Source organism: Mus caroli, chromosome 11, assembly GCF_900094665.2.
Source record: "Mus caroli chromosome 11, CAROLI_EIJ_v1.1, whole genome shotgun sequence".
In the NCBI taxonomy this organism is placed as follows: Eukaryota; Metazoa; Chordata; class Mammalia; order Rodentia; family Muridae; genus Mus; species Mus caroli.
In genome coordinates, this window is record NC_034580.1 from 49471818 (window position 1) to 49495095 (window position 23278).

The window sequence follows — 23278 nt, forward strand, 5'->3', positions numbered from 1 at the left end:
TCTTGCCTTTGTCACAGAAACAATTGGAGTGAGTGTGTGTGTGGGCCTTTCTTGCCTTTGTCACAGAAACAATTGGAGTGTGTGTGTGTGTGTGTGTGTGTGTGTGTGTGTGTGTGGGCCTTTCTTGCCTTTTGTTGGCTGTGAGTTGTCGGCCTGTGAATTGGTCCCATACTTCATTACCCAGAATACCATTGTGTCATGCAGTTTGATAGCTTGTTTTCCACCTTCGTTTTAGTATAGTAGATTCGTGAAATTTCTGTGTAAATCTTTGGATTGTTATGTCAGACTTTAAAATCAACTTTCTGGGATTTTTAAGTTATTATTGTAACTGCACTGAATCTGTACAATTTGGAGGAAATAGCTGTTGTTTTATTAATTGGATATCAGATTTTGCACATCTTATGTAAATGGATTCTAGTTTTTGTTATATTTCTTAAGATAGTAATAAGAATTGTTTTGCTCTATAGTCTCACTATCTATAACGGATGTGATTATTTTGAGCCTTTTAAATTTGTGAGATCAAATCTAGCACTTCTTCAGAACTGTAGTATCATTGTTAAAAAGATGCATTTCTGTAGACAGTTTTTAATGTCCTTGTGTTATGTGCTTGTTCAGTTGGCTCCTTTTTCTCACATACCCACTAGATATGCTGTGAATCACAGTACAGTATGGACTTGAGGAACTTTCCAGAGATCTCCAAAGTGTATAACGTGTGTGTGTGTGTGTGTGTGTGTGTGTGTGTGTGTGTGTGTCCTCTCTACTTCCCTTCTTTTATCCTTCTTCTCTGCATTTCTATCTCCTCTCTGGTACTCCAGCTTTACAAATTTGAAAATTTTGAAGCAGTTTCTCTCTTAAAATTAAGTTGATATCTTTGAGTTCAATAACTGCTTCTTGGGTAGTGTTGTCAAGATTACATGTAGCAAGGATAGTAAGCTAAGCATTGTCAAGGTCAGCTTTGCTGCGGCTTTCTCTCTTGGAAAAAGATGCTACTCCTGAGCTGCTTACCTTCCATTATCTTGGAATTTTGTCACATATATATTTTTATGATTTTCTTTCATTTTTGTATTCTCATTTACAAGAGTGTATGCAGCTCCTGTGTTTCATGCTTTTCTGTGTTGCATGAAACTCCTTTAGATTTTATGTATTAGGTAATATATAAGGCTCCATTTTGGAAACATACATAAAATGCTCCAGTATAGAAATAAAGTGATCTTTTTTTATGTTCAAAAGGTAATTTCATTAGATTTGGGTAGGGGGTGGTTTACTGTACCGCTCTGGCTGGCCTTGAATTAGATCCACCTGCCTCTGCCCTCTTGATTGCTGGAATTAAAGGTGTGTGCCACAATGCCCTGCTATTCAATTTTAGTGAATTTTGTTTAGGATTTTTATTGTAAATTATTATTTTTTGTTTGTTTTAGTGTATTTATTTTTATTTATATAGTTCACTATAGCTGTCTTCAGACACATAAGAAGAGTGCATTGGATCCCATTACAGATGGTTGTGAGCCACCATGTGGTTGCTGGGAATTGAACTTAGGACCTCTGGGAAATCAGTCAGTGCTCTTGGCCGCTGAGCCGTCTCTCCATATCTTACATGTTATAAAATTGTGTAATTATAATTCTGGCCTCCTTGTGAAAGTATATGCTACTTGTTGCTTTATTTAGGCCCTGGTCCCAGTTCATTGGTAAAGTTTTGTAATTTTCCTTATAAATGACTTAGAATTTATTCTGAGTAGCCTTTTTTAAACAATAGTATCCTTCCCCTTCCTGTTTATTTAATGTAGAGGCAGTGTTTTACTTTGATATATAATTTTTATTTCATACATATGAGCATTTTGTCTACATGTGTGTGTGTATACATATATATTGGTGCCAGTAGAAACCACAAGAGGATGTCAAATCCCCGAGTACTGAAGGTTGTGACCCACCATGTGGGTACTGATACTCAAACCCAAGTTTTCTGCAAGGGCAAAAAGCGCTTTTAGCCACTGACACTACACACACGTGGTTCACTTACACACACACAGGAAAAACAATCATACATAAATATAAATAACTTTTTAAAAGCCAAATTTTCTAAACTTCTAACAACTATCTAGGCCTCTTATGGAAAAATAAAAAAATATTCACTAAATATGAACCTAAGTGAAAGATCATCTCAGATTATTAAAGGACACAGTATAAACAAATCATTTCTTACTTGGGTCTATTTCGTATGTGCCTTTATTTTCTCTAGCTATTTCCCTGAAACCATTCAAAATTTAAAAGATAAGGCTCAGAGTAATCAAGTCTGAGTTAAGCTAGTAGACTATACAGTAGATCAGTTCCTATTGCTGAAAGGAACTGTAAGCAGTATAACACCTCTCAGACCCCTCAAAGATCTCTGTGTCCCCGTGCTAGTGTCTTAGATCTCAAATTTAAATGTACACTACAGGGTTTGTCTTTGTGTCTCAGGTGTTTGACAACTTTTTTTTAAATTGACCTTTCTAAAGCTCAGTTTTTCTTTATTTCTTCCTAGTTTTGATTTGCTTAGAAATCTTTTTCTCAGATGAAGCATATGGAATACTTAGCATAGACTTGTTTAAGGCTTTTTTAAAATTTTTTTTATTTTTTCCAAAAATAACTAATTTGGCGATTCCATTTTTTTAAAACATCATTTTATTGTCTATCTGCATTTCTTCATTTACTAAATGTTTTTTGTTTCTCTGTGTTATCTAGCGTAATAGTTTACTTTTATAAAATATAACTATACTATCACATCTTGAATATTTTTCTTTCAATTTAGTCTTGTTTAATTCTTTAGAATTTAAGATTAGGTGAATATATTACATAAACAATTATGGGGACTAAGTAAAGAAATTTTGGAAAAAGTTGTACATAGAACTGAAATGAGATTTGTCATATTTGAGCAATTAAGAACTCATTTGTTTTTGTTAGAAAATCTCAATAAGATGATCAGAATTTCTCAGTTAATATCTTGGAGCTTTTATTTTTCCCATATTGACATACGTTATAACTTCTGCTAAAGAAATTGTTTTTCTGTTTTTATAGTTTTGGTAAGCAGTTTGGAGGAAAAAGAGGATGTGATTGTCTTGTGTTAGAACCTTCAGAAATGATTGTGGTAAGATGCTGAATTGCTTTTTTGTACGCTTCAGTTTCAACTCTAAATGTGGTAGGCTTTCAATACCCAAGAAAGTTTCTTTTCCATGGCCTATCCTATGATGATATTTAAATAACATCAGAACCATATAGCACCTTTATCTATTTTTATCTCTAACACTTCTGTGGTGGTTGAAATGATGTCTAAAATGATAATAGAGGTAACATGTCCCAAATTTGGTAACTTTCTTTACCTGTTCCACCAGAAAAGTAAAAAGTAGGCTTGGGGGAATGCGGGGAGGAAATATGTGTATCTCTGTCTGTGTGTCAACAAAGTGGGGAGGCCTCTTTAAAGGGACATAATTTTTTTTCCAGTGTTTTTTCCTTTGCCATTAATGGAGTCAGTAAACGTCAGATGAGCTGAGGGGAAGAGCTAGAGAAAATAAAGGCACATAGGAAATTGGCCCAAGTAAAAATAGTTTGTTCCCAATACTTGTACTCTTTAATTATTTGAGATAATATTTCATTTAGACTTGTGTTTAATGAATATATTTTTATTTTCCATAAGAGCCTATATAGTTGTTAGAACTCTAGAAAATTTGGCTTTTAAAAAGAGTTATTTATATGTATGTATATTATGTATGATTGTTTTTCCTGCATGTGTGTAAGTGAACTACATGTGTGCAGTGTCCACAGAGGTCTGAAGAGGGTTTGGCTGCCCTAGAACTATAGGTGGTCGAACTGCAGTGGATAACAATGTGCTTTAATACTTAGTGCACATGCAAGAGGACTATAGCATGTTTATGTATCAGGAAAAGTCAGGAAGTCATTTTAGGCTACAGTCGTCTTACCTTTGCTGTTTGAAACGTGGATCTGTTATGTCTTTTTTGTAAAGGGAGTTTGTTTGTGATGTTGTTGTTGTTGTTGTTTTAGAAAATGTTTAAAAACCAAGCTAAGCTCTGGCTACTGGTTGTGCTTAAGTTCCTTGAGATCCCTCAGTAAAATGCATGTCAGCATATTTAAAGCCCAGAGTTTATTCTGGCATCTTACCATGTCCTTTTTATTTACTAAGACTTAGAAATCGTTAGCTTACATTTTCATGTACCTATTAATTTATCACCAGATTGTTTAAGTATTAGACTGGTGAGAGGGTTCATCAGGTAAAGGTACTTGCCACCGAGTCTGACAGCCTGCTCTCCAGAAATTGTTCCCTGACCTCCACCATTGGTATGGAGTTGTGTGCATGTGGAGTAAATAATGTAAGAAGATGTTAATAAAAAGTGCTTAAGGATTGTTAATTTTTGGCTGGGTGGTGGTGGCGCACACCTTTAATCCCAGCACTCAGGAGGCAGAGGCAGGCGGATTTCTGAGTTGGAGGCCAGCCTGGTCTACAAAGTAAGTTCCAGGACAGCCAGGGCTATACAGAGAAACCCTGGCTCGAAAAACAACAACAACAAAAACCAAAAACAACAACAACAACAAAAAAAGAATTGTTAATTTTTAGACTAGTAAACTTAATGTGCAACTAATTATAAGCCAGACATCATGATTCTCGCTTTAATTCAAGCACTTGGCCAGGAGGTGGCAGGATGAATATGATTTCAAAACCATATAATGAGTCACAGGCGGCATGGGTTACTTAAGACTTTGTCTCAAAGAGAAAAAAAGAAGAGGAAGAGAGAAAAAGAAGAGGACTAGGGTGAGGAGACATATATTACTAGCCAGAATACTAACATACATACATACATACATACATACATACATACATACATACATACATACATGAAGAAAATTACTGCCTAGAATTTTAATGTGCACATTTAATGTATTAAATGTGCCTTTAAAAATATTTAACAATGAATTTCCCTTTATACCTCTTTATCATCTTTTTCCCCTTTAAGAAATAAAATATTTTCATTACCTGGCAACAATGTAAAGGAAACATTTAAGAGAATTTAAAGTAACTCAGGACTCAGATTAAAAACACTCCCATTGGCGAAACCTAGGGGCATTTGGGAATCCAAATAAAAATTTATAGTGGTGATGGTGCCTTCATATATCATACAAGTAGTTAAAATCTTGATGATCTGAAGAAATGAAGAAGGATGATGAGCTAGCACTCCTTGATGGTAGAATGCCAACTAACAAATGGTAAGGAAACACTTGGCTTACAATTGGTAAAACTAGAGAGGCTAATGTTCAGTTAGGCAACAGAATACTTAGGACATCACAGAGGATGTTCCTAGCAATTATTTATAAAGGGGACATTACTAAATGTTAAAATATGGCAGATTTTCACCAGAATAGTAATTACTGTTACTGCTATTTTATATAAATATATATACACAAACTAATGGGATATTACTCCTTTTGTGACAACACTGAAAAGAAGAAAGGTCATGACTAGAATGTATTCTTGTTCAGTATTCATACTTAAACAAAGTCACAAATTACCAGACAAATTAGAGAATGTTCTACAAATTAATGAGATCTCAATGACAGGAGATAGAACGGTCAAGGAACCATGGAACCATTCTAAAAGACATAAATATAGCATCTAATGAACATAGTGGTTGTTGTTCTTTTGACTACTAGACAGTGGAGAATTATAAATCCTGTTAGCAACGTGGCACACAGGTAAGATACTATTGAAACCTTGATTTTGATAACTGTTTTGCTAATATGAGATAAAGTTCTAGGCATAAGAAAATGCATGTTGATAAATTTCATGAGAAATAGACAATGTCCCTCCAGTTACTTTTTAGAACTGTTTTTGCTGATTCATCTGTGTTTATAATGCTTTATTAATTATAGTAGAAAATAATCCAAAATTTCAGAATGTATTAAAATGTTGAGAATTCATTGAAATATTTGATCTCTAGTAACTTCAAGGATGATTGGAACTACCTACAACCAGACACCTTTTTCTTCATTGGATATGTTAGCTTAGTTGGTATCTTTCAAAGTAAAGATCACTTTGTTGCCATGGTTGTAAATGCCTGTAGTTCCAGAACTCCAGAAACTGAGGCAGGTGAAATGCTGAACTTTCAAGGACAATGAGGGTCATAGTGAGACCCTCTCTCATAAGCAGAAAAAAAACAAAATTATCTTGTTTTTAAGAGGTTGTGAATCTATTATCTAGAATGCATTTCATTACAGTCACAAAGATTTCTTTTCCCTGTTAGGAATTTTTGGGTTGAGACTATACTTTAAAAGGTTCTGTACATGATTTTTATTTCATTTTATTTTCTTATTTTTAATTTTTAAGTATAGTTTCTTCCAGGTAGGAAGACAAGGACAGCTACTTAACAGCCTATGACCCAATACATTCTTGGGGTTAGACAAGTTTTTCCTAAGAGAGAACAACTATATGAAAGGCACCCATGGTGTAACTTGAAGACTTCATCAAAAATTAAAAATAATAGTAAAGGGTTTTATTAGCAGGCAGTCATTAGCATTGGAAAGCATCTAATAAAATTGGAACTTTTGTCTTTGCTGGGAGTGTGAGGTGGCTGCCACCAGTTAGAAAAATGGTTAGGTAGTTGGTCAACACATTACCCATTCATTTCACCCCAACATATATAACATCTGGTAAACAGAGGTACACATTATCCATAATTTCCCCAAAATAGAAATAGCACAAATATCTGCAACTTGAATAAACCTTATTCAGAGTCCATAAGATGGAATAGTACTCTGCCTTATATAGAGTGAGCTATCTATTCTGCCATAAATGAACAAACCTTGAAAATACTCTGTTAAGTGAAAGAAGCCAGAGGGGGTGAGGTAGCGGTGATTGGGATGTAAAGTGAGTCAATAAATTAATTGATAGAAAAAAATATTGTGCTGAATGCAAAAATAAAAAATGGAAAGAAGCTAGACAACAAAACCATCAGTTATATTACTTCATTTATATAAATTATGTACAATAGGACTCCAGGTGGTGGCACATGCTTTTAATACTAGCACTCTGGAGACAGTGGCAGGCAAAACTCTGTGAGTATAAGGTTAGGCAGGTCTACTACATACATAGTGAGTTTGATGCCAGCAAGGGCTAGATAATGATACTCTATCTCTGTGTGTGTGTCTGTGTCTGGTTTTTTTCTTCTCTGTCTGTATACCTGTGTGTGTGTGTACACATATGTATTATACTGCAAATAAATATTATATTACAAGAGAGAAATTGAACTAATAGGAAAAATTGAGATTAGTAGTTACCTTTTATGGAAAAGGACATAGAGATGAAACACAGACAGATGCTGAATTTCTTTAGGGTGGTAATAATAAGCTAGACCTAGAAAGTGGTGACTGTTAAAGAAATTCATGACTATACAGAAAGCCACTGAACTATGAGTAGGTTTTTTTAATATGTGAATTTTATATTAATAAAAAGAAACAGGAAATGTCATAGGTGGTTTAACTACAATGGTAACTAGAACAAGACTACAGTACTTCGAGTACCAAGGGAACTTTTTAAACCAACAAAGAATACACATTTTAGGACTGGAGAGATACTCAACAGTTAACAGTTGTGCTCTTGCAGAGGACCCAGGTTCGATTCCTAGCACCCACATGGTGGCTCACAACCTATTATTCCAGTTCTGTTGCTTGTTTTTGATTTCTACAGGTGCAGCCATCAGGCCTACACTTGTAAAGCTTATATACATGCAGACAAACTCCCATACACAAAGAATAAAATAAATAAATCTAAAGAAAAAGACTCATTTCAGAGAAATAAATATAAGAAATACACCTATAATAGTGAGGCTTCATTTATGTCATAGAACCATGTGCAGTAAATAAAATGATAAGTATACTGCAAGTGCATATATAATATGTTCCATAAATAAGTATAATTGTGTGAATCTGTCTTGGGAGAAAAAACAGTTTAAGGAAGAGAGATATATATGGCTTTGAATATCAGGTGTAAGAGTTTAAATTTATCAAGGGTAGGGAGATGATGCTGATTAACAGTACTGGCTGTTCTTTAGAGAAGCCGAGTTCAGTTTTCAATACCCCAGTTCCAGGGGGTCCAGTGCCACTTTTTGGCCCCTGCAGACACCAGACATATGTAGTGCACAGACATACATGCAGAAAAAAAACCTATACACATAAGATGAATTTTTAAAATTTCAGTAAGTATAGTAAACATTGGCTGTCCATTGTCATATTAGGACACCTGACAGGATGATTATCTTGGTAGCTTATCTGACTACAGTATGCGATTGGAGAAGTTGTCTAAAGCAACAGGATCACTATTGATGTATTATAAGACTGAAGTGATTAAAACTCAGGTAAGGGATGGTGATGATACTGTTAAAAGAAAAGGTGGCTGGGCAGTAGTGGCGCACACCTTTAATCCCAGCACTTGGGAGGCGGAGACAGGTAGATTTCTGAGTTCAAGGCCAGCCTGGTCTACAAAGTGAGTGTCAGGACAGCCAGGGCCACACAGAGAAACCCTGTCTTGAAAAACCAAAAAAAAAGGAAAAAAAGAAAAGAAAAGAAAAGGTGTTAGGAGAGGGACATGTACAAACAATATTGACCGCCTGAGAAATGGATCTGCTCTTTGGAAGATAAGCATGGAGCTGGAAATTGATTGTTGACTGAATTACTTAATTCATTGCCTAAAGCATATTTTGTGATAGCAGAGAGATGTGACATTAGTAGGAAAAGTAGTTGTAGAGAAAAAAAAAAGTAATTTCTATGTTAGGTTAGTTATAAAGTATAATTTAGAACTTAACAGTACAGGTTTGAACAAAGATTTAAGTTTGGAGAGCTGAAGAGAATGTTCTTAGAGAGGACTCAGGTTTGGTTCCCAGCACCCACATAGAGCTGCTCACAGCTCCACGGAATCCCATGCCCTCTTCTGGTCTCCCTAGGTACCCGCACATGTGTAGTATGACTCACACAGACATATACACATATGGGCATATTAGTGAAAAATAAATCTTTTAAAAATATTGTTTTTTAAAATAACTTTTTTTATTTGTTTGTGGGTTTTTTTTTGTTTTGTTTTGTTTTGTTTTGTTTTTGAGGGTTTCTCTGTGTAGCCCTGGCTGTCCTGGAATTCACTCTGTAGACCAGGCTGGCCTCAAACTCAGAAATCCACCTGCTTCTGCCTCCCACGTGCTGGGATTAAAGGCGTGCCACCACTCCCCGGCGATATTGTTAGTTTTTATAGTAGTGATATATACTCTGTAATTGGATAGCAGTCTTATGTCAAGATTACAGGTTTTGCAATTAGATAGGCCTGCCAGCTCACCTTTAGTAAGGGTCACTCTTATGAGCTGGAAAGATACTAGTCCTTGGGGGTTTCATTTTGTTTTTTACCTAGAGATAGTAAATGGAGATAGTGTTGCAGAATGAAATATATATACACACACACATACACACACACACACACATATATATATATATATATATAATATGTCTATTTTAAGTGGGCTCTATAACAGCTTCTCTGTTGTTTTTAAAGTTGCCATCCTTACTGATGTTATTATGCATTAAGGTGGACAAAAAAAGAGTTTCTATCAAATAATAGAGTAATTTTGTTTTGCTTTTCAGTAGTTCACTAAAATGATAGCCATGATTGTTATGTAAGTAAAGTAAATGCATAATAAGGCAGTTTGTAATTAGACTAACAGCCAAGGTATAATTATTGAATGTGTAGGTGTAGCTAACAGCCTTCATTTCTGGTAAGAGACTTTACTTAGACGGATATGTTTATGTGCTCAAGACAGACAGTTTCCTGGAAGGAAACTGTGGTCTCTAGTTCTTTATAAAAACATTGTCTTTAATCTCTTTCAACTCAGAACATTGCCTTGTACAGACTGTTTCTTCAGGCACGTTCTTGGCAGGAATCAATGACGCTTCCTTATGAGCCTTTTAAGACTTCATAGACTGTCAGAAAGATGGAAAAACTGGATATTTAATCAGGAATCTGAACATGTATTTCAGGTAGAGAATTCCAAAGATAATGAAGACAGTATTTTACAAAGAGAAATTCCTGCCAGACAGTCTCGACGAAGGTTTCGGAAAATTAACTATAAAGGAGAACGCCAAACCATAATAGATGGAGTGGATATTAATAACTACCTTTCTGTGAGTATATGTCAGACTTTTTTATGGATCCTTGATTTTCACATAAAATATCTTTAATTTAAATGGTTTTTGGTCTCTACCTGTAAAAGTTATTGTAAAATAAACAGTTTTTAAAAAACATGACTACTTGACTGTTGGATTAACTAGAAATTTTCTTATCTGTGGGAATTTTGCTTTAGCTTTAGTTTTACTTAGAGCAATTAACCAAAATAAGTATTTGTGGTAGCTTAGTACATAAATTTGTGAATTTTCTTGCCTTTATAGTGACTGAATTAGGATATAAATTGAATCTGAGAACTCAGGCAGTCGACTAATGGGAAAACTTAATATGATGGAAAAAAATAACAAAAGAAAGAAAACTACGGCAGTTCTTCCTTGGCCTGCAGGACTGTTAGTCACTCATAAAAACAGGCACTAGTGTAGAAATGTGTATTAAAGTAAAGAAGCAAATGAAACATTGAACTTTGTTAAAGCCAGAGAAAGGAAGCTGTTGCTTTAGAAGTCTTTTTTTTTTTTTTTTAACTCTGTTGGTGCAGATAACATCTTTTTAGACTGAGAAATGAAGTAATTTGAAGAATAGGCCCATGGGCATTTTAAAGAGGAAATTCCATAATTATGTCTTCTAAGGAGTCAGCACTGCAGAGTTTCAGAACTGTTAGGTTGCCCTACAGCTGTCCTCCTTTGGTCTGAGTTTTAAGTGACAATATTAGAGAGATGGGAGAGTTGGTTGCAGAAATTGACAAGAGTCTGTTGCTTTCGTTTTCAGGAAAGAAATGCTCTCATTGTATGACAGGGTAGAAGAGGATAGTCAGGAAATTGGTTTACTAAAATAGGAATAGGATTCAAGGCAGCTTTAAAGAGTCTGTCACATTTGCCTAATTTCATTAATAGAATATGTTCTGTTTCTGAAAATAAACATACTGGTTCCAAAATTTGCAACTAATACTGGAGCCATACAGAGAAACAGTTTCTTTTTAAATATACAGTTTATTACTGGGAAGTTGTGGCCCACACCTTTAATCCCAGCACTCCGGAGACAAAGGCAGATGGATTTCTGTGAGTTTGAGGACAGCCAGGTATACACAGAGGAAACCCTGTCTTGAGAGCCCTTTACCAGGTATATTATCTCTCTGTGTGTGTGTGTGTGTGTGTGTGTGTGTGTGTGCGCGCGTATACGTTATATGTATATGAATTTCCTGTTACTAATTAAACTGTCTTTTACCTTGTTATATACAATGTCTATTTTAAATTTTTTAAACATGTTGTGATTTTTAAAAGCTTATATATAGTTTAAAATCTTTGAGTGCTGCTAGATTTCCTTTTACATTTTGAATGAGAGTATAGTGCTCTATTATAACAATATGCCACAGTTAACTAATTTGGAACTCAGTATTTGTTCATGTGTACTTTTTATAGACTATATTAATGGTATTCAGTGTCCTGTCAACACTTGCATACAGTATACACCGATCAATCCAACCTTTTATATATCTCCATCAATACTCTCCCTAACCTCTTGTTAATCACCTTTTGCTTAGATTGACTGTCTGTCCATGTTTCTGCATGGGTATGTGAGGGTACATTCACCTGTGGTGTGTGTGCCCTATAGAAGCTAGAATCCAAATTTAAGTATCTCCCTCTGATGCTCTATACCTTAACTTTGAGAAAGTCTTTCAGTGAACCTAGAACTCACCATTTTGGTTAGATTGACTAGCCAATGAAACACTGAGCTCCAAGTTTCTGTATATTTGTATGTACCTGTACCGTCATTACCTTTATAGTGATGGGAAATCTAACTCGGAACCTGTGTTCTTTGCCTGCTGAACTGTCACCACTGCCCCAAATTGGCTTTTTCTTGGCTTCGCCTTGAGAGAATGCATTGTCTTTCTATATCTGATTGTCACTTAATGTAATTCAGATCCTTCCTTCATGCTTCATTTGACAGAATTCATCTTTATGTCAGGATAATAACTGCATTTTGAAAATATACTACATTTTGTCTTTGTCCATTCATTGGTGGGTTCATGCATCAACTCGTGTATACCAGGGATGGGAGTTGCTCTTTAGCATGTTTCATTTTCTTTTGTTTTAGACAGGCTGTTGCTTTATTGCCAGGGCTGGCTTTGAATTGTGATACACACACAAGGGGAGGGAAGGGGGCAGAAGGGCAGAGGTATCACCATATCCAACTAGGCTCAGCTTTTTGAGGTGTTTTTATACTGTCTTCCATAATGGTTCTTCTAATTACAACTCATCTATAGAGGGTGAGAGTTTCTTTTACCTGTACATCCTTGTCAGCATTTTGTGATTTTGGTTTGTCTGTATTTTACAGTTGACTTATTGGTGGCTATGATGATATCATATTACAATTTTGATTTATTGAATAATTATGCTCGATGTCTTAAGATTATATTGATTGATCATTATATTGCTGCCTTTTGAGAAGTGTTCCGATCATTTAGTCATTTTCCCTCTATGGCATTATGTGGAGCTTCTCCTATTGTTTCTGAGTTTCTTGACTATTATAGATGTTAATCTTGTGTTAGGTGAATAGGTGGAATTTTTTATATTCTCTACACTTTTGGGGGGTTTTTTTTGTTGTTGTATAGAAACTTATAGTTGTATTTGTCATTTCTGTTCCTATTGTTGGTGTTTTTAGGCTTATATTCAAGTACTGCCTATATTCAGCATTGAAGTGTATCTTCTGTGTTTTTTGAATTGGTTTTTAGTAGTTTTGGAAGTTGTAGATCTTTGTTCTTTCATGCAAGGTAAGAAATACATATGCTTATCCATTTTCCTGGCAATGTTTATTAAAGGGCTGTTATTTCTTTGGTAGTTTCAGCACCTTGTTGGGAATCTATCTACTATAGATGTGTGGTTTGTTTGTTTGTTTGTTTTTTCTTTTTTTTCTTTTTCTTTTTTAATGAAGTCTTTTATCTCTTCTGTTCTGAACTTACACTAGTGCCAGCATTTTCTGTTTATTCTTGCTTAGTGCTGTTTTTGAAGTTGATACTGTGATGCCTACAGTTTTGTTCTATATTCCTTTTGTCTATTTTAGGTTGTTTGTGTTTCCATAAGAATTTGGGGGGGGGGTTCCCCCTTGTCTTGTTAAGAATACCTTTTTTGAAAGGGGTTACATTGAACCTGCAAGTTGCTTTGGATACTGTGGATAGGAACATTATTTGTATGTAGGTCTGTGCTCATACAGGTTGGAAGGTGGTGTTGGATGCCCTGGAGCTAGAGTTAGAGGAAGTTGTAACCTGCCCATGTGAGTCCTGGGGACTGAACTGTGGGACTCTATAAGAATAGTACACACTCTCAAACCACGGAGCCGCCTCTCCAGCCCCCAAACATTAGTATATGAACATAGAAAGAATTCATTTTAGAGGTCTGTGACTTCCTTTGTTAAATTCAATTCTAGGCTAGTTTTGGTGAAGTTTTTGTATTTCTTTTTTAATGTTTGGGGTTAGAGTATTCTTTGTTTGATTTATACCTCTTAAGTATTATATTGGTTTCATGATATCTTTTTCAGTAGCTTCATTTTTTCTATATATTTAAAAATAGTAATGAGTCCTGACAATGTGGTATACACCCTTAATTCTAATACTCAGAAGGCAGAGACAGACAGATTTCTATGAGTTTAAGGCCAACCTTGTCCATGTAACAAGTTTTGGGCCTTCCAGAAGGGCTACTCAGTGAGACCTGTATGTACTGAATTTTTTTAAACTACCAATTTTCATAAATGTATGTACAGGTGCGTGTATACAGGAAGGCCAGAGAACCACTTCAGGTTTCGTTCCTTGCATTTGTTTTATTTTATTTTATTTTATTGGGAGTCTCTTCTCACTGACTGGCCAAGTCCTATTTTTGCTTCCCCATCACTGTAGTATATACATCCACATCATTTCTGATCCTTTTATTTTTGTAGTATGAGTACTGGGGACTAAACGCAGGTTCTGATATTTGCAGGACAAGCACTTTACCAAGTGACCTCTCTACCCAGCATCTGCATGATGACCTTTTTAATTTTGCAAATTTATCACATTTTTCAGTTCTAATAATCCTTTGCTGGGGTTTTTAGGCATCTCTTTTTTTTTTTTAAGTATGTCCCTCACATTTACTTCTGAAACATTGCTAATTTTTTAAAGGCTTTTCTGTGTAGAGAATCATATCTGTAAGCAGGTGTAGTTTGCTTTTCTATTTGTAATACTTTTATTATTACATTTTAATTTCCTTGGTTAAAATTTCCAAAGATTCTATATTGAATAAGCAATACAAGTGAACATCACCATACCTAAGAGAAACCCTTTCAGCATTTCTCCTCCCAGTATAATGCTGGTGCATTTCTATCTTATGTGTAGCCTTTATTAACTTTAGTCTGTGATCTCTCTAGATATAATTAATCAGGCTTTTATCATGAAGCAGTGTTCATTTTTACCAAATTTATAGAGAATGACTATAGGATGGGTTTTTTGTTTGGTTGGTTGGTTTGTTTTTGCTTGTTTGCTTTACAGAATAGAGTTTAGGGCATGGGAAGGTGAGTTGATGGGGTAGTAGAGACAGAGAAAGGCAGGGGTTAGGGGAAGAAGAGGAGTAGAGGTCGGCCATGAACATGTGGAGAGAGAGGAGGTAGGGGATAAGGAGAGAAAGGACAGAGAGGGAAGAGAAGAGAGCAATATACTTTGCCCTGATGTGATGTATTTTGTTAGCTTTCTTATTTGTGTGTGAGTGTGCAGACATAAACATGTGTATGTGCGTGTATGCATGTGTTTGAAGGTACCCATGTGGAGACCAGAGGACAGACTAAGTTGCTGTTCCTCAGGCACTGTTAACTATCTTTTTTGGAGACAGGATCTCTCACTGATTTGAAACTCACCAAGTAGGCGAGTCTAGCTGATCAGTAAAATTTAGAGATTATCCTGTCTCCACCTTCCCAGTGCTGGGAGTATGAGCACTTGCTGCTGTGAGAAATACTATCTATCTATCTATCTATCTATCTATCTATCTATCTATCTATCTATCTATCTAGTCTCAAAGTCACAGAGATTATAGTCCTGGAATTAAAGTTGTGCACCAGTAAACCTGGCTTGCTAACCCTTTTATAAATGAATTTTCAATAGTGAACTAAAATAATCCCCACTGAGCTTCCTCCATTGCCCCTGTTTACTAAGTTTTTAAGGCACGCTCTCTCTCTCTCTCTCTCTCTCTCTCTCTCTCTCTCTCTCTGTGTGTGTGTGTGTGTGTGTGTGTGTGTGTGTGTGTGTGTGTGTGTGTGTAGTTTGTTTAAGTTTTCTGTTCCCCTCCACTTTAGAAAATTTTTGTTGGGGCTGAAGAGATGGCTCAGCATTTAAGAGCAACGACTGCTCTTCCAGAGATCCTGAGTTCAATTCCCAGCAACCACATGGTGGCTCACAACCATCTGTAATGGGATCTGATGCCCTCTTCTGGTGTGTCTGAAGAGAGCAATGGTGTACTCGTATACATAAATAAATCTTTAAAAGAAAACAAAAAAAGAAAAGAAAAATTTTGTTGATTTTTATATTTGAAGAAAAAAAAGCAAACAAATGAACAGTCATGAGGACCTGAATTTAATCCCCTAGAAGCCCCATGTAAACCCGTGTGAGTGGTATATCTCTTTTAATCTTAGTACTTCTGCAGTAAAATGGGAGCTAGAGACTGGAAAATTCCCAGAAACTCACTCACTGTCTAGCTTGTAGAATAGCTATAAGCAAGGTAGAACATCTACCTGCCTCAAACAAGGTAGATAGACCGCAAGGACCAACAACACAAGCTTGTTCTCTAACTGTCCTCCACGTGCATTCTCAGATCCGTGTTCTCATCCCCCTCCCCACTTCTTAATTTCATTGACCTCTTGCATTACGTCCAATCTTTGCTGTTTCTTTTTGTTTTTAGTCATTTTGTTTTTAGTTTGGTTTTACTTACTATGTCATTGAGGTACATTATTACATTATTTGCTATTCTGTTCTTTGCTGTATGTAACGATTGAAAGGAAATTCTTAGTACTGTTTTTATTGTATCCTAGTTTTATTGCTATTTTCATTTGTTTTAAAGGATTTCAACTGCTCGGGTGCTGGCTAAATCTCTATTTAGCTCCTTACAGTTGTATTAATTTCTAAGTTCTTCTTAGTCTATTCTCAGGTATCTGCCTGTTTTTGGTTCTTTTTGCATGGGCTGCCTTGTCTAGTCTGTCACTGTGTTCTCTGTGTGTCATTACTGATAAAAGCCCCATCTTGTTGGGCCTTTAAAAAAATAATCCATGTAACAATTGTGTCTTTTAATTGGACAATGTATTTATATACAAGATTACTATTGATGAAGGCATAATTCTATCATTTTATCTATTCTATCATTTTCTTCTCATTGTTTATTTGAGGCTGAGGATCTTGGAGCCAGGGCCTAGTACAACCTGGCCCTCTGCATCTGAGTATACTAAGCCTGTCATCATTTTGGTTGTCCTTTGTCCTTTTCTTTTCCTATTATTGAACTGTATGTTTTACTGAATGGTGATGTTGGATTGTTTTCTCTTTTTCATTTTGTCTCTTCTGAGTTTTACACTGTATGTTTTCCCTGGTAGTTCTGATCTGTCTTTCACTATTGGAGGATTTCCCTAAGTAATTTTTCTGAAGCTTGTCTTGTAATGACTTCTTCTGCCTGTCTTGGACTTTCCCTCAATTTCTCTGGGACTAACATTCTCAAGTGGCAGCTTATCTCTTACAATACTTCAAGTATGCTGAGAAGCCTGCATAGTCCTAATCAGATTCCTTCAGTGTGATATGGCAGGCACTGTTCTGAAGAATTTGTAGAATTCTGTTTCTTATTCTTCGGACAATTTGATTATAAAATGTGATGATGAAGATATTTTCTGGTCAGCCCTGTTTAGAATCCTGTAGACCTTCTTGTGCTGGATGTCCTTATGTTCTAACATTTTAAACTTAAATTTTTAGGAGATATAGAAATAGCTGAATGCTCATGAGCACTGTTTGCTCTTACAGACAACCAGACTTAGATTCTCACCCTCACAACCATCTATAGTTCCAGGGGTTCTAATACCCTCTTCCCTGGGTACCAAGCATACAGGTGGTACACAGGCATATACATGGTTCACAAACATCCATGCTGGCAAAACACACAAAAATATATAAAATGAAAGTTTATCTTTAAAAGGTAAAATTTTAAACTTTTTTATAACATTGTTTTGTTTTAGGTAACTTCTTATCATGTTGCCTAGATTGATCCAAGCTGCTGAGCTCAAGAGATGTTCCCAGCTTGGCCCCCCTAATAGCTACAACTATAAAAACATAACCACCATGCCTAGCACATTTAATATTCATTAAAACAATATGTCATTATTTGTTCATTGAGCTTCTAATACTTGGTCATTAAACTTATTTCTAGGTTTTTGTTTTTTAAAATGATTTTCTATGAAAAATTGTGGATATGTATCTCAGTATATTAATCACACTAGAAAAAATTACAAGCTATAGCATTGCTAAATGAAAGGATGTTTATTCCATTTGGCTCTGTGTATGGTGAGTTAAAAAGTACTTATAATTTCTTATGTGTGCATGTGTGGGGCACCTACATGTGTGTGTGTTGCTTGCATACTTTAGTTTCAACTTTAGTATGTTCTTTCTCCAGATTTTTATTTGGTGTTGGTGTCATATCATAAGACATAGAGAGTCTGTATTTCCTCTTGAGGTCTGTCTATGGTTTACATATATGAGTCATTTGCTTTTAGTCTTCCTGTGTGCTGAAGAAAGTCACCTTACTTTAGACATTTTGGTTTTCTGAATAGATTAAACCAAGCAGTTAGTACCTAGGATTTTGTTGGATGATAATTCTTGAAGTGGCATGTTTGCATATATATCGCTGCTTGAGTCGGGTAGTGTTCCTACTAGGTACTGTCAGGAATTTGGTAAATTATGAGGGGGACATAATTGATCAACTGAGACAAATCTGATGATTTAGCTAGCAGTAAGACTAAATTAGTTAGTGAAGGATTTTTACCAGAATACTTATGTGTATGATATCTTGGATTAATAATTTTTTTCTTAGAAAGGATATATTTCAGGCAATTTAGAAAATGCTATATTGACAGTCTTCATAAGACTCTGAACTAGCCGGGCGTGGTGGTGCACGCCTTTAATCCCAGCACTCGGGAAGCAGAGGCAGGCGGATTTCTGAGTTTGAGGCCAGCCTGGTCTACAAAGTAAGTTCCAGGACAGCCAGGGCTATGCAGAGAAACCCTGTCTCAAAAAAAAAAAACAAAAAAACAAACAAACAAAAAGACTCTGAACTAGTCCAACTTTTAAAGAAATCGATATGACAGTTTCTCAAAACTCAAAGTAGGTCTGCTGTTTGAGCCAGCTGTATTGTTCCTGGGTATTGACCTGAAGAACTCCAAGTCAGCATATCACAGAAATGATGCACTTGCACACTAGTGCTTATGGCAGCACTAGTAAAAATAGGTATGAAACCACTTAGTGCTTAACAGCAGAGAAACCGGTAAGGGAAGTATGGTACGTGTGCACAGTGGAATTGAGAGCTGGGCAGATGTTCCCTTGCAAGCATGACAGCTCAAGTTCCATTCTTAGAACCCACATTTTAAATAGCTAGTAATGGAAGTCCCAAGCTTGTAACCCCAGCAGTGAACAGGCAGATCCTGGTCTCCAAAGCTCCCTGGCCAGCCAATCTATTCTACTTAACAAGTTCTGGGCCAGTTAAAGATTGTCAAAAAAGATGGACAGCACCTAAAACAATAGCTTCTAACTACAACATATACTACATACACATGTTCACATGTGCATACATATACACATATACACATGCACGCATGAGAATAAAGTTATATTGTTACCAAGAAAACTGGTGCAACTGGAGAATCATATTAAGTGAAGTAACCAGCCACAGACAAACAAAATGTTTTCTATGTGTGGATATATAGATATATGCATGTGTGTATGTAGTATATATGATTAAAATAGAAGTGGAATTACCTAGGGGAACAGAGACATGGAAGGGAGAAAGGTAAGAAAGGGGGCTTTAGGGAGAATGAACAGAAGGGAAATATGTTCAACTTAGAATATGTACCTGTACAAAAAAAAAAGTTAACCAAAATTTAATTATAAAGTTTGAATGCTTCTTTGAAAAAAAAATCATTTGAATAAATTTATAAGACTAAGTTTTTTCAAAAAAAAAAAAAAAAGAGATTCTAGTTTCTGTGAAAGCATTTACAGAGGATTGGGTTATAACCACTGTAAAGTCCTTTATTTTCTTTGCCTTATTGTCAGCAATTCATAGAAAAAATGAGAAATGCTTTTATTTGATAATTTTTGTTTACTGTGTAGCTCTGGCTGGTCTGGAACTTTGTTATGTATATGCTAGGCTGCTCTCGAACTCACAGAGATCCATCCGCCTGCATCTTTGCTAGTCTCTTTTATTCAATTTAGAGCCATCAAATTTTTCATGCTAGGGTGCTAAAGGTTTGCAATTCTTAAAGATATACAGAATATTTTGCCAATGTTGGGTTTTTTTTGTCACAGTATTTACGGCATAGCCAGTACATTATAATTTTGTGAGAATTAAAGATTTTAGATAGATTTTAAGTTTTTCTTACCGAATACTTAGAATAGCTGCAGAAGAGCTGGAATATAGCTCAATGGTAAAAGTGCTTGAATACTTAGCACTTTGCATGTGTGTGCATAGGCTCACCCACTGAAAGACAGAATGACTGAAAAAAGATGGCTTACTAATCATTTGGAATATTTGACTTTTTTTTTTTTCAAGACATGGTTACTCATGTTACTCCTGGCTGTGTTGGAACTCACTCTTGTAGACCAGGCTGGCCTCAAACTCAGAAATTCACCTGCCTCTGCCTCCCAAGTGCTGGGATTAAAGGTGTGCGCCAACACTGCCTGGCTGGAATATTTTACTATTAACTATTGAAAATAGTTTTATTGTGATGTTTTAATGTATAACTGTACTGTGATCATATTCATTCCTCCCAACGGCAGGCTTAACCTCAGTGTGAGATAATGTAAAAGATAAGGTAATGTAGTGCTGGTGATTGACCTCAGCACCTTCTGTTTCTTGACTGAGCTACTTACCCAGCCTTCGTCTTACTTTGAGACAGGGTCTCAACAGCTACCCAGGCTGTGCTTGAACTCAGTCTATAGCCAGGTCAGGGGTAAAACTTGCAATCTCAGCCTTCGAAACAGCTCTTAAGTATGACCTGGGCTTCTAGGCCTCCTCTAGTAGTGACATCTTCAAAACTTCAATCTTTGTAACAGTTTATGTGTCTTTTTAACTTTATTGGCTATCAGTAGTACATAACTCATAATTGAAGTTTGATATTATATATAGGCCTTTATAGCAGTCAGCATGATCAAGATAGACATTTTTATCACTCCCAAATGCTTTGTCTCTTTTTTAATCCATCCTTCTCTAAATCCCTGTTTTCTTAGGCAGCTGCTGTGCTTTCTCTTAGTGTTAATTAGTTTTATTCACTGGGACTTTATATGACTTACTATGTTACATTATTCTTTTTGCCTGTCATCTTATTCTTGTTTCAGTGATTATGTGATATATCCATATTGTCTATTTCATTATCTCTCTACTTTTTCTCTGAGCAATACTCAATTGTTTCAGTATGGCATGTTTTGTTTCATTTTCTACCTGATTTAATTGTTTCATTGTAGCACAGTTATGAACAGTTGTATATACATCTTTTTTGAAACAGTTATTTTCAGCTTCCTTAAGTTAATACTCAGGAGAGGTGACTAGATCATATATTAAATGCTACATTAAACAGAACAAATGTAAAACAAAACAGAGAAGCTGTTTTTCAGAGTGCCTGCACAGTCTCCATTCTTTGTTGTATTCTTTCCTTTGGTCTAAGAGACAAAGTAACTTGTCCCTCCTCCTTATCAGCACTGGATAGAGTCAGGTTTTACTAGCCTTCTTCAGAACTCTAATACTATGTACATTGTGGTCTAAAGATTTTAAGTAATCTTGTTGCTGTAGGGATAAATAAAACCTTGTCATACTTTAGTTATTTTGGACATTGTAAAATCTTCTCGGACCATGGACCTTTGAGGAAGATGTATTTAGTATTTAGAAATAGCACAAAGCTGTTTGTTTTATAAAAAAAGATTTAGAGAGTAGAATCTGTAATTAAGCCATGTAGAGAGAGTCCAGCATCTCTAGATGAGCTGGCTGCCTACAGTCCTTCCTCCTTTAGTACTCACATTGTGCTTTGATTGCTTTGCCACTAAAGCAGTAGTGCTGACTCCTTACCTGCCTGTTCACTGGGCTTCTGTTTCGGTACTTGGGATATAGGTACACACCTGGTGCCTGATTCTTGGTACCTGTAGACTTTTTCTCCCTCAGTTATTTAAAATGTGTGTTTCAGTTTCCCTGTGTCATTTCTCTAAGTGCTCACTACTATTTTGTTGTGAGAGGTCTTGCAATATATGACTTGGGTTATTTTTGAACTCATGTCCTCTTCCCTCGTCCATGTGCCACTACCCCTGCCTTGATTTTCCTCATAGGACTGTTATAACGTCACCCAAGCCCACTGTACAAACTGTTTTCATCTGGATTGGGTATATTTCTTAAGATGAGAAGTATATAATCTCTTTATCAAGACAAATGTACTTAGTTATTTTTGTATTTGATTTTAAAATCTGTTCAAAACTGGTTCTCCTTTTGGTAGGCTTGTTCTTAATATTCTCCTACCCACTACCACCAACTGGTCCATTCATTTTGCTTTTTTAAGTTTTAGATGGAGCTCTAACAATATCCTTGGTTTGTTTGTTTTGTTTGGTTGGTTGGTTGGTTTTGGGTGGTGGTTTACCACAATCTGTCAGAGAAGTTGCAGTGATCCAGCATGTGAGGACATCCGGAGTCTAGACCAGCATGTGCAGTGGAACTTGTTAGGATGGAGCAGACGCCTTATGTTGGTACTGCCCAGAGGAGTAACAGCCCTCTGGTCCCCAAGTACTTAGAATGTGGCTAATGTAACTCAGTGTCTTAAAGTTTTAACTTTATTTAGTTTGGAATCAGTTTAAGTAACTAAATAGATAAATTGCAGCTGCCAGGTTGACAAGCACAGGTCCTCACATTTCCAGTTTTGTACTTTGTTTTTCTATGTATCTCCTTTTTTTTTTTTTTTTGACCATGCCACATTGTTGGTCCTTAAACAGGCCATGTTTTTTATATAGATCTCTTGTATTCTTCATTTTATTTTAAATCTCCCTTTATTATTTGTTGCTTTACCTAAAACCTATTCATCCCCAGGACTCAATTCTGTATCATTTTCTTCTTGGAAAGATGGAGCATGCACATGTGCTTTTAGAACATCTGTCAAATGTGTATGCTTACTCTCTACATTACATTGCTCTTGCCTTAATAATGAGAGCCTCATTGTATCCTCAGAGTAATTTGCCTGTCATAACAGCACCTGTTCTTAGGTAAGTTTACGTAGTATTATGTGTCTTTGGTCAAGTTGTGTGAGCTTTATTTTGGTCTGAGTGTTTTTGATTTGTGGGTTTTGTTGGTTGTGTTATAGTTCTGGGGGTATTGGTATGTTTACAGGTTTATTAAAGGACTTTGCCTAGTGTCTGATATTCTATAAAACATTCAGCAATTGCAATCACTTTCATAAAGATGTTAAAGTAAATAAAGTCAAGTAAGCTAATAAATGAGAATGAAAGTATGAGTTCAGGTTAGCTTGATAAGCACACTGCTCCTGCTAAATAGAATGTGGCAGCAGCTTTTTTATTTGCAGATACCGCTTTACCAGACATTTTTGTATTTTTTGGTCCAAACTGAATCCTAAATGATCATAGCCGTTCCTTACTTATAATGAATGGCTTGGTGTCACTCATTTCAGGAGATCCTTTACCGAGGTCTTGATGTAGGCCTATTGCTTTTGTGTACCACATTTCCATCATTTGAATGCATGTCTTTCTTCTTCAAGTTTATTGCCTTCTTCATCTTTTTTTTGTTTGTTTGTTTTTTTGTTTTTGGTTTTTTTTTTCGAGACAGGGTTTCTCTG

At 35.8% G+C, this 23278-nt stretch overlaps 1 protein-coding gene across 8 annotated transcripts in view; it reads left to right on the plus strand.

Annotated features, from left to right (window-relative positions):
* Positions 1-23278, plus strand: part of Rapgef6 (Rap guanine nucleotide exchange factor 6) — a 175851-nt gene that overhangs the window by 41626 nt on the left and 110947 nt on the right. For all 8 annotated transcript variants that reach the window (XM_029483206.1, XM_029483209.1, XM_021175412.2 and 5 more), the window contains exons 5-6: positions 3052-3121; positions 10057-10200. In XM_029483206.1, the coding sequence (XP_029339066.1) occupies positions 3052-3121; positions 10057-10200 (214 nt within the window). The remainder of the gene's footprint in view (positions 1-3051; positions 3122-10056; positions 10201-23278) is intronic.